Source organism: Pipra filicauda, unplaced genomic scaffold (assembly GCF_003945595.2).
Source record: "Pipra filicauda isolate LSUMZ 115617 unplaced genomic scaffold, ASM394559v2 scaffold13_size5146498_pilon, whole genome shotgun sequence".
NCBI classification, from domain to species: Eukaryota; Metazoa; Chordata; class Aves; order Passeriformes; family Pipridae; genus Pipra; species Pipra filicauda.
This window is the reverse complement of record NW_024103874.1, coordinates 2,416,672-2,429,014: the sequence shown is the minus strand read 5'-3', so window position 1 is coordinate 2,429,014 and position 12,343 is coordinate 2,416,672. Positions and strand designations below refer to the sequence as shown.

Here is a 12,343-nt window from a genome sequence, read left to right as displayed (position 1 = left end):
GTAGTGGGAGATTCAAAATAACTACAATGGAGCAGTGTAGTAAAAAATAGATGGGGACCAAGAGACCTGCAGACAATTTCATCAACACCCTAAAAATGATCACATCTCTTCTAAGCAGCCTTGATATAGGCTGGAGTCATTGCTCTGTTATTCTGCCTTTCAATAGCTAATATTCTGATTCTACTACTTTTTGAATACCATCTTGCTGAATTTATAATGGTATTTTCAAGAGACATCTTCCTCGGCTGAGTTCAGGCCAATTAAAAACAGGCAGTCATAAATCCTGCCCTGCTATTTTTAATACTTCATTAAAACCTGAGAATTATAAAGGGACTATGACCCAAAATAAAGAGGTTTTATTTTGTAGCTTGGTTCAATTTGGTTGATCATAGAGTGTGAAATGTTGACATAATGATAACATTTCCCTCCCTCCTCTAAAAGAAATTTCCCTCCCTCTTCTAAAAGCGAGAGCAAAAGAAAGTGATGAGAAAAAGGCCACTATTTTAGTTGGTACTGGGGATGAAGAAAATATCCTAACCACTGTCTGGTATGCAGAAGAGGAATAAAAATATCACCTTTATTACCCAGCTAACCCAACATCACCCGACATTTGAGACAGATATACAGCTAGCCTTAATTACTGAAACTACTTCTGAGGTTGATTTTTGACACTGAAAACATGCACATGAAAATTGCGTAGAGCTAAATTCATCAAAGGACAGTAGTGATGGAAATGCTATTTGGAAGCTTCAACTACACATTTACCTACTAAATATTGCAATATTTTAAAACACCGGCATGATTATGTGGACAGAATTCTTTTCAGTCAGTACTACCCTTTTCCTTTCCCCATATGCTACTACTTGTATTCAAGAAATCTAACTTCTTAATACCAAGTGTGCTGAATTAACAGACCACCAACATACTCAATTTCCAGCTTTGAAGGGAATGTTTAACCTAGCATTGCACTGTACCATTATTTTTAACTCAAGCTGTTGTTTTTTAGGTTTTTTTTTCATTCAGAACAATATGGTCTACATAAACGACACACATTTCCTGTAAGTCAAAAACTGCAAAAGCAAACAGATGGAGACACAAACTAAGAAAATAATTAGAATATCAGAATACAAAAGTTGCTCTTTGAAACCTAGATTACACGTGGAGGCAGACCCCTGTATTGGCATCTCACTGTAAAGCTCTCACATTTTTCTTTACTTTCTGCTGCCTTTCACACCACACTGACCCTTGATTGGATATTTGAATTCTACCTCCACCTGTGCACCAGGGAATTATAAACACAGATTCTGGGGTGTATTCTAAACTTCATTTAAACTACTCCTGCATGTACAGAAGGAGGCCTCATGTTCTAAAGAAGATCTCCTGTAGCTGGAGAAGAAACTCCACGATCCTAGTGCTGATCCCTGTACATCTGTGTGCTGCCTTCTGGAGAGCTTGGCAAATTCATGTTTAGGAAAAGGGCATTTAAAGAGAAGCAAAGTAGCCTTGTATTTAGAAGAGTATGGTGCTAAGTACTTGCAGTCCCCAAAGAATACCCCCTTGGTAATAAATGTTCTTTCTCCCTACCTTCCTGTTCTTCCCACAGCAGAGAGGAGCAGCATCAAACATGATACTGAGGAAAGTATGTCCTCAAAACAGCTGAAATAGGATTCCCCATGAAGAAAATGGAGGAGGCAGAAAGCAAGTTCTACAACTCAAAATAGTCAGCATCACACATTGCTAAAAATTGCCCTCCCTCCTCCTACATCCATACTCTAGACAGGAAAAGTTCACCTGCCACTTTATGATGCTGTACTTGAGGAGGAAGTAGATAATCAACATTTCCTTAGACATGAAGCGTAACTACCCACAAGGCTATTCTTTCCACTGACACAAGCTTATTTTTCTTCAAAATACTTTTAATTAATCTGAAACAAAGTCAAAATTATTTCTATAGCAGTACCCAAGGACTGTGGTTTCTGACACTATGCACTGAGAGCTGGCATCTAGGGACACTCCAGACCTTAACTTGATTTAAATCATGCAATTAAAATGCAGGTTCAGTTTTTTCATGTACCAAAGGACTATAACCTACATTCAAGCTCAGAAATCAGAGACATATTCACTTATGTAATCACCCAGGGCAGAGAGAGCCAACAGTAGTCCTTCAACATTTGTGGCTAATGCACATCCAGTTTAAAACCTCAACCCTACAAACATTTACATATGAAATAGTTAATCATGCCAAAGAAGGAAGCCACTAGTCAAAGTTATGCACACGCCTAAAGCTCTGTAGACTCAGGGCTTAAAAATTTAAGACAATACCTTTGCTCAGAGAAGAAAAACTAGTTTTATGGGAGCACTGTTATTCCTGAAGTTGTGTGTCATTCAACACAAAGACTCTTCATTGAACTTGAAATTACTTATGCACCTTTTAAGTACGCTTCTATTGCTTTAGACATCAAGGGTTTCCTGTCATGTATCCTACCAGATGTAATACATAGTGAACATTAATTTTTATATAAAAACCAGTAAATGTAACATATATATTTGGTTTGTTCACTTACCACTACACAGTTATCCCTTGCTTTCGGAGAGAAGAAAAATTTAAAAAACCGCACTGCACTCCAACTGAATGGAAGAAAAAAAACCCCCAAGACAGAAGAGAAAAGGAAAACCAAGTATTTCGGTACGAGGTAGGTCACGGGAACTTGTTACAGCATTGTTACAGCTCACAACCTGAACTATCACAAACAATGGCAGTAGGAGAGCTGTGGGCACCCAGCCAGTTCAGGAGCACATGGGGTGGAGTAAGGAATCACTGTCTTCTCTCTCCAGTATTCTCCTAAAACTATATTCAAAGCATGAGGGTTTTTGGTGCCCCTAGTAGTGGAAATCATCCATGAAGGGACCAGGTATTCCCATGGATAACACTGACAAATGTGAAAATTAGAGGTCTCACACTAAAAATCTCAAAATATCCAATTTATCTAAGATGCTTTAAGACAAAATGACAATTACTACATTTTATGTGCTAGAGAAGAATTATACACCCCTCCCTCCATCAACCTGTCTGTACTTGTTGAACTTTGAAAATGACTGCATTTGAAGATTACAGTATTTCCAATTAGTTGCTAATACCACACGACTTCTGCCTTGTATACAAAGTATGTTTCTGGTTGGTTGTTTTTTTCCTATTAATAAAGGCTGACCAAAGCAGAGAAACCCCTAGAAGCGGCAACAGGTGGAAAAGGTAACTGTCACTGGTTTCACAGAGTAGTTTGTTTAACAATGTTTACAAATCAAGAGTTACAAAACCTTGCTGTAGTGCAAACTATCCCACATCTTACTGCTATTTGCACTTGCACTTTCATTTCAAGCATCTGGTCAGTCCTAGATGGACAAAAAATTCTGGTGTAAATGAATCATGATTTTGATACATCACCATAAATCCTCCCTTCAGCCCCCTGGAACACTGCACAGAGAGAGAAATACCAGCTTTGAAACACTGCTGCACTGCTGCAAGTATAAGGTACTTCATGGTAATTAATAAAAATATCTTCTCGGTGTTGAAGAGTTCAGTGTTTGCAAACGGTATTTTCATGGGCTTCTGCTACTTAGCCTGCTTGAGATACAGGAGAAATTAATCACAGTGAGTGGGCACAAAGTTATATCATCAACCAAATAATTATCCTTTGTGCATTTACTCTGGGTCTGCTGGCACCTTGAATGATTAACTAGGACTGGGAGGGCTGAGGCAAGGACGTGTGCGTGGAGCCTCTGTAGAAAGTCTGGCTGACACAGAGTCTGAATCAGCAAGAAAACTCCACTGTTCTTCCAAAAGGGAGAGATTCAGTATCACTGAACACCAGCTAATCATCAACAGAGTGCTGAGTGTATCTTCACTCCTTCTGGGCAGGGCAATTCCCAACAATACCCAAACTCTACACACAGCACTGTCCATCCGTGTCCACCTGGAGCTGATAATTCCACAGAGTACAAAAAGCAGAAAAGCAGACAAGGGTTTCTGCATTCCTGAAGGATCAGCTGAACATTCTGGCCGTGTTGTCAGACACTTACTTGATTAGCACTGACCAAAGGCACGTACTTCAGTAATTCCCAAAGAGCAGCCCACTGTTTTGGGAAAATATTTACTCCAATGCAGTGAAATACAATCCTGTGCAGAAAGGCCTGGCTGCAGCCAGGGGTTACTCACCGGTGGGAAATCGAAGTCTATCTGGTTGGCTAAATTTAAGATGTAGTCGATTCGAAACTGGTTCTCTGGGTTGGCTAGTTCCACTGGAGGGGCCAAATTGCCCATTGCTGTCACTATTGTCTGCAAAGACAAAAAAGTAAAATACTGCAGAGAGTGTCTAAACAGCCATTTTGAATAAGTAAAAACAATGGCTCCTAAGCTTACCTCTATAGCTTCTTTAATATTGTTTTTAATATCCTGGATTTTCATTTTCTTCTCCCTGTAATAAAAAGATACATTATTAAATTCAGGAGCCACAAAAGCAGAATATATTTTTAAAACCGAACGTGAACTTGAAAAATACTTTATCAAAACTTTATTGTCCCTATTGACTGAAGTGCTTTCAGTCACTGAAGACTTTTATAGAGACTTGATTAAATATCTCAAAACTTCTCTACTTAAACAGTAACATTTATTTGCATCCAAAAATCAGCATCTAATTATGCTTAAATAAAAATTTATTACAGCCTTAGACTGGGACTAAGACATTCTGCAAAATCAAACAGATTTTGATTCACTTGAATGGAAACACTAGACAGGAATGAAAGTTCTTTAGAAATGTATAAACTGGAAACAAACAGAAAGAAAGAAAAGGGTAAGTTATTAAAATTAGAAACAAATGAAAGGAGACCAAAGAACTTCAAAGTACAAAAAAATTAAAGCATTAAAGCACAAAATGATGCCACAGCAGAACAGGACAGAACAGAGAGCTCAACCTGACAGAGACACTGAAACCAACAGTTTGGCTACAAAACATAAAATAAATAGTAAAAGGTTAATCCAAGTATCTACAATTACCTCTTGACTACAAGGAGTGGAACAGGCTAGAACACCACTTGGAAAAAGCACTATCATTTGGGATTCACTGCAGTCAAATTAACAAGCCTAATAGGCTGAAGCAAGAGTGCAAACCATTGTTATGCTGCATTTTTATTGGCTTTAGTGTCAAATCTGACAACAGTTACTTTCAATGCTGTACAGTGCAGTCCAGTGAAATGCATGATCCAACATTTGGTATAACCAGGAATCAGCACCCTCAAAGCATTACTAGTATTGAGTCTGTAAACTGTAACTTAATTGCAAGGCACTACAACAAAAATTTTACATTATTAATTTCTTGCTGTAAACAGCATAAAATTATTAGTTTGAGGTATACAAAGTTAGCCACGTCATTCCTAAAATAATCCAGCTGAATTGTCTCAGTGACCTTTTAATCTTCATTAAACTGTTTTTATAGAACACTTTGATTATCTGAATATTTATACCAATTTTTAATTTTTTTTTATCCTTTTGAAAACTAAGATTTTCCAGTTCAGTATCCCAGAAACTTTGAACTACCAACAGCACATTTCCTTTTTTCACCCTTTTAAAGGCAGTAACTCACACCTCACTTTACTGAGTCAATTCAGCAAACACATTGCAAATGCTTTTTGTCACTTTTTCCTTCCTATAATTATTCACAACCAACAACCAAAACGAAACTGAAAGCACATTCACCGACCAGGAATGCAGAAGAACAGCAGAAAAAAAACAAAAAGAAGTACTGCTTAAATAACAAGGCAGACACAAACATCCAAGAGTGGTGGGAATTCTAGTTATCAAATGAAAAATTAATGCAACTTCTTTAAAAAGAAGACAGGGTCGAGGAAACCCCCCCGTGGCAGCCGCACGTTCCGCTGCCTTTCAGGCACAGGCGTGGAGGATCTGATTCTACATTCCCCAGTTGTGACAGAATGATTGCAATGCCAGTGCTGCTCTTACACATGGAAAGCAAACAGCAGCATCAAATCATCGTGTTCAGGATGACTTGGCTGTGGAGAGAACGGGTCTGAATCAGCAGCAGAACTCTACCAACAGAAACGGGATTATCCCCAAACGTCAGCTGCTCACCGCTGGCCATGGACCCTCCACGGTCTGGGGCAGGGTGAGGAAGGTCAGGGGAGCCCGATGCAGCGAGAAAATGAAATTATCAATAGTCAGATGAAAATTCTTGGGTTTCCTTCGACTTTTTTACCTACCTACAGACCACCTTATTCCTAAAGACCACCAGTTTTTTGCTCTACACATTTGGCACCACTGATGAGAACAAGGACCCAAGAAAGGCCAAAAGCGCCAAATTAAGGAAAATAAATAACACAGGAAAAGAGAGGAAAAACTGAGGGCTTTTCATCCTCTTCTTCCCTATCTTCCATGCTTTCTAGGCCTTAAGAAACTCTCCATTCCACAACCAAGACTTCGGGTAGGTGCAAAAATCCTGTATTTTTCAGTTGGTACGTGTACAGTTGCAAACCCATCATCTGCCTTCTGTTTTTAAAAACCATGTTTCATAATTAAAAATATGTAAATAATGGCATGAAAGCAGGAAATGTTTATCAATGAGAGTGTAAGCAATTTGTCTGGCTTTATTTTGCCTCCGGTTTTCAGCTGGATCTTCAACTTAATGAACATGTATTCTGGACTGTGCCCCGTTGAGATCAAAAGGGCAACTGATACGCTGAAAGCCAAGCAAGATATCAGTATTTTTAAAGAATTATCAGTCATTTTGCTTCAGTTTGGAACATCATCAGAAAGACAGAAGTTTAGGAAGTTGTGTTGTTTTTGTTATAAAGCAAATTGCAGTTATTCTCTCTCCCCTGGAACACTTGGGATTAACTGTCTCAAAGCAGAGAGGTGCACATTTACCTGACTCTACAACAAACCACATTATTTTTATCACAGGTTTCAGTCAAACTTCCACATTTACACCTCTCGGCGGATCCTCATGCTACTAAACAGCACTGCGAGGTGATAATGAATATGGAGAAACATTAAACTCCAGCAATTAACAAACTGCTCGATAACCATCATCATCTTTACAACAAGGATACTCAGAGTTCCTATTTCTGGTGTTGTTGCCATGGCCCTATAGCCTGCCCAGTAAACAAGGACTCTTATTACACAGCAGTGAATGTATCACTGCGTTTTGTGTTTTGTAATGTTTACTAGGCATAAACTTTCCATGACAATGAGACACTTTATTCTTCTGGAACTCAACATGTTCATCAATCACCCATCCAACAGCAGCTTAAATACAACTGTAACTTCTCACTAAGAAAAAAATAAAAATAAGGTGACATTCCTTTTACTCAGGGACTGATGAGATGCAGCACACAAGAGCTACGACCCTTTGCCTTCCCAGAATTGGGGTTTTTTCTTCAGAAATCCCAGACAGGTTGCACCTCAAATTTCCAAAAGTACTTTCTTTTCCCCAGAAAAGGTACAATATTCAACTTAGGAACAGATTCTCACTTTTTAAATTTCTTATTCCCAGGTGCTGGCACAAAACTAGAATAGAAAAAAGCTGGGCTCCCAAAAGGTTTTCCTCTGGAAGATCCTGAGTAGGCCAGGAATGGCACTGTGCTATCCTGGCTAACTAAAGACTGATGTCTCTGCAGGCCTGTTCTGTATCTTTAGATGCCATGGGTTAATAAGGTCATACTTTTAATCTTGTTTAAAACTTTTGCTTAGGCTGTGTAGGGTAGGCCAAACAAAGCATTAAACTCTATTAGTTGAGGATTAGAAGAAAAATCTCAAATCCTGCTGTTTTCAATATTTAAATGGGCCAAAGCAAAGCTGCACATAGCTTTCAGGAAAACTAATAAAGTCTATTTTAGGTACTACAAAAAAAAAAGATGACATTTTAATTCAAGTAACATTAAATTAGAATGACATAAAAGGTCAGGAAAATCAAATATTCCTTGAAAACCAACCTAATCAGTATTTATTAAAGAACTTCTCCACCTGTGGCTGAGTTTTACTTTTAAAAAGGTAACATTTTTACTCAGACTTTATCAAATCCAATGTAAAGAACACATTACCAAACAGATTATCAGAAAGCAAACTAATTTAATTTTAATGTTCATTTTTGGTTTACTTTCCAGATAATATGAATAACCATTAATTGGAAAAAAAAAATTAAAGTTTAAAAAGAACATTCCAGAGGATGAGGATTCAGTTCACCCTGAATCCTTCTACATCTCACAGGTAGAAAAATAATTTTTAAAAAAGGTGCTGAAATGAATGGCCAAAACAAAACATGTTAAAGAATTGGGGGGGGGGACACAGATGGACAAACAGGGGGATGTCAGGACACAACCTCTTTATGCCATTATCCTAAAAGCCAAGAAGTTTGAATTTCTTGGTCACTGCTTAACACTTAACACTGACAGGTTAAGAAACCAAACGCCTCGTTGGAAAGTTCTGTAGCTCTGGAAAGTACATAGGGACTATTTTAATAAGGGATATTAAAATGTAATCACATTGTTCTTTACAAGGTTGTGAACAGCCCAGCTTCCATCACCTCCAGTGATCAGCATCACATAGAAATTACCTTTATTCCTGAAGCATTGTCAAACTTCCCTCACTCCTGAAACCTGCTGACACAACAACTCCAGAGAGTGCAAAACTTCCCATCCCCGTGCAAAGCACTGCAGTTCAGTGAGTCAATTCGCAAGTGCCAGAGCCAGAATGAAAATCTTACAAAACAATTCATTTGCTTCTGGCTTTTTATAGGAGAAAATGTGTAGCACACACGTGCAGCTCCCTGTTTTCAGGTATTGCCAACAAATGGGAACGCACAGGGAAGTAGCCACGGGCTGTCCCCTTTTGCTCACCTTCAAAAGCCCATCACAATTACACATGGAAGCCAACGACAAGTTAACAGATCAATTTTGTTTTAAAACACAATTTGGTTCTTTGACAGGCAGTCATGCACTTCACAGGCATGTGAGCTTTAAACATGTCTATTCGTCTAAATATGGTGTCTTTGATGCAGTGAAACATCTGATGGATTTCATAAATATTCCATGAAATCTGCATTAAAATTTGTTTACTGCACCTTACGGAAGTTAACAGAAATGCAAACAGCACTACCTGCCAATCCACCTCAGAAAAACACGACTCTGCAGTCAAAATCTTCAGACACAAGACCACGAGCAAGGAAATTCAATTAAGGTTTTGCTACCAATCCACATTACAAAAATCCCGCAGTACTTCACAATTCAACAAAGAGATAAATTTGGTTTAGCAGCCTGGGTTATTTCTAACAGAACATGCAATTACCTCAAAATATAACAGCTACAACGGCAAACAGGGCAGAGGCCAAGTTAGAGGCACTTGAAAATGGGGAAAAATAGTTGCTTAAGAGTATTCAGGGTGAAGCTGAAATAATTCACGTTAGACCTATGACAGAGTTCCAATTTTACAGACAAAACTGCTAAAATGCAATAGCAAAACCCACTGAGTATCTTCTGCAAATTGAACACCATTTCTATCACATCACTGAGATACCTTAATAATTCTGACAACTTCAAAGAGATTTTCTATTTTGTCCTGTTCAAGACCCAAAAGGACAAACCCTTGCAGTACCACAGGGCAGGAGCTGCCACGCAGCAGCTCCACAGCAGTAACTCTGTACAGCTTTCGACAGGAAATATGATTTACTTGGGTCCTCACTTGCAGCAGAAGAGATTTTCTAACCACATTAATACTTTGTTCCCTTCCTGCTGCTGGCTGCAGAGCCGTAGTTTCCCCTCCCTACCCCTGTGTTCTTTCTCCTACACCACCCTTCCCCTCCCATTATCACTTTGCAAATTCTTGGGTTTATTTCTCTGAGATTCTGGGCATCACCAGATTGTACCATCCAGCTACCAAAGATGATTTACTGTGAGAGGGAATAATAGCTATGAGGATAAACTATTTGCTTTCTCTCTAAATAAATAACACCTTTTGGAAAATGAGAAACCCAACAGGCTCAGTAATTTTGTCATGGTATACTTCGAATTAAACACACAGTTAAAAACTCATAATGCTGCACAGATCTAATTGTGACAAATTATTTGGGAGAACTTAGTTCAATTATCCCCCGAAGCATAATCACTTTCTCACAGAATATGTGATGCAATATATAGAATAGACAATACATAAAGGGCTTCCACAAGTCCCCTTTTAAATATTGGAAAAAGCACTCTAAATTGCTTTACCATTTCTTGTTTCAATATATTACCATCTTTACCTTCATGAGTTGTATGTACATCTTACTGTGTGGCCATAAACAGATGACTGTGATAAGAAATACAAGAACAAAGTGATACCTTCTATTAATGAAACAACAGAACCATTCTCTAAGTTAAAACTCCAGAAATACAAATTATTGAAGCATCAACTAAAAAACACATCACATCTCTATGAAAGCAGAAATTCTGTTATTTTCCATTATTATTTCCACTGCAGTGTTAGGGGTCAGAAGTGACTTGTTCAAAAACTCTACAAAAGGCATCCCTGAATATAAATCTAATTAACTCAGTATTTAGTTTTATTTTATCTCTGCCCACTGTGATAGGCTAACTGTAAAGGTTAAAGGGCAACTTTATTGAGCCTCTACAGACATTCTGATGCAGAGACTGGTTGTGGGCATGCTTTGCTCCTGATGGAGTTCCAGGAGCCAGGAGGGTGGTTGGACACACACCTGAAGTCTGTCCCAGGGGCTGCTCCGGCAGCACATGGAACCCTGGTCATTCCACCTGCCCAGATGGATGTGGCACAGAGATGCTACTCTGGCTCTAAGCCACCTTCAGGCTCCCCTTCAGCTTTACAAATTCCTACTTAAAACCAGTTTAACTGGTTTACAGTCCCTTTATACCTGTTAGTGGCACAAAGAGACCATCACAGACACAATATTAAGAAGCATAACTCTGCTTATCCTGCTCCACTTACCTCAACTAATTAACTAGCAATAGTTTAGGTAAGGGATGGAAACAGAACTGTTCACAAAGAGCTCTGTGATGTATGAGGCTGACAAAGGCTCTTTAATTCATACTGTACAATTAAACACCTTTGTACACTGCAAGCCTGGTCTGTAGCTCCCCAGACACGCACACAGAGGGGAACACACTGCTCTCATTTTCTTGTTTTAAGTACAGGTAATTAAGCATATTACAATAAAAGATGTTCTCAGAAGTTTAGTATTATCTCCAGATACTTGATATAATAATTAACAAGGCTACAGAGTCTTCAAAGGACAATCTGATTCCTTTCTAGGCTGGGAGGACACCTCTCAGAACCAGCAGGAACAGGAGGATTCCAGTCAAATTGCTGAATCATCTTGCCTGGTACAATTCACTACTTTGAGATAATCAAACTGTTGTCAGGAAGCACAGAGACTTTTTCATTTATTTATTTATTTAAGCATTGTGAATGTAGTCATTATTAACAAAGACTAAAGGAAACATGCCCATCGGCCACCACCTTTTTGAAACACTTCTGTCCAGCTGTGCAACAGCACTGAAACACAGCACGTGACACCTCTCAGCATGGACCCTCCAGTGTTTCATGTTCTGCCTGTGCCTCCATCCCTCACAGCAGATCCAGCCTACTGGGGTCTCCTGAGCTACCTGACTGGGTCTATCCATCTCTGCATGTCCAGAAAATATCCTGTTGTGTGAGCACACCCTGACCAGGCACTGCAGTATATGCGGATTAACAGCCCCTCCTGTTAAAATTGGGCCATTTGCTGCACTGTTCATCACTCCATCCTTGGCTCTGCAGAGCCTTTGCTTTAAAACACAGGCAGCCTTACAGGGAGTCTTGTTCTTACCTTGGTTTTCACTTTCAAAGCATTTTTGTCTAACCTTTGAAACACTGATTTCATGAGTGGCCTATGAGTTTCATTTGCTCTAACACTGTTTTGTAAGTGTCTGTATTCCAGTAACTCCTTCAGGCAGGACTGGGTAGGAAGCTTTTGAAAAGAAGGCAATCACATCCCAGAGCTCTTCAGGGGCTCGTGCACAAGAATGAGAGGAATAGCTCCTATAATGGCTGATGACCTCACTGCTACTTAAAACTGAAAAAGTACACAGCTGGCTAAGTGCCAATATTAAATGGAAAGAAGCCCTAAAATAAAAATGGCTGGAACACTGGACGCCAAGTAAGGACAAACACGGAGCAGCCAAAGCAGGATGCAATGCGGCAGGGAAAGCAGGGATGAGACAGGTGGAACATGGCTGGTCCTGAAAATACCTTGATTTTTTTTTAGGGATTGTGATCTCCATTATC

The 12,343-nt window shown here is 39.1% G+C and overlaps 1 protein-coding gene across 1 annotated transcript in view; it reads right to left on the bottom strand.

Annotated features, from left to right (window-relative positions):
• GNAS (GNAS complex locus) overlaps positions 1–12,343 on the bottom strand; it is a 140,515-nt gene that overhangs the window by 47,607 nt on the left and 80,565 nt on the right. The window contains exons 3-4 of the mRNA XM_027710656.2: positions 4,418–4,472; positions 4,214–4,333 (exon numbers count right to left, since the gene is read on the bottom strand). Of these exons, the coding sequence (XP_027566457.1) occupies positions 4,214–4,333; positions 4,418–4,472 (175 nt within the window). The remainder of the gene's footprint in view (positions 1–4,213; positions 4,334–4,417; positions 4,473–12,343) is intronic.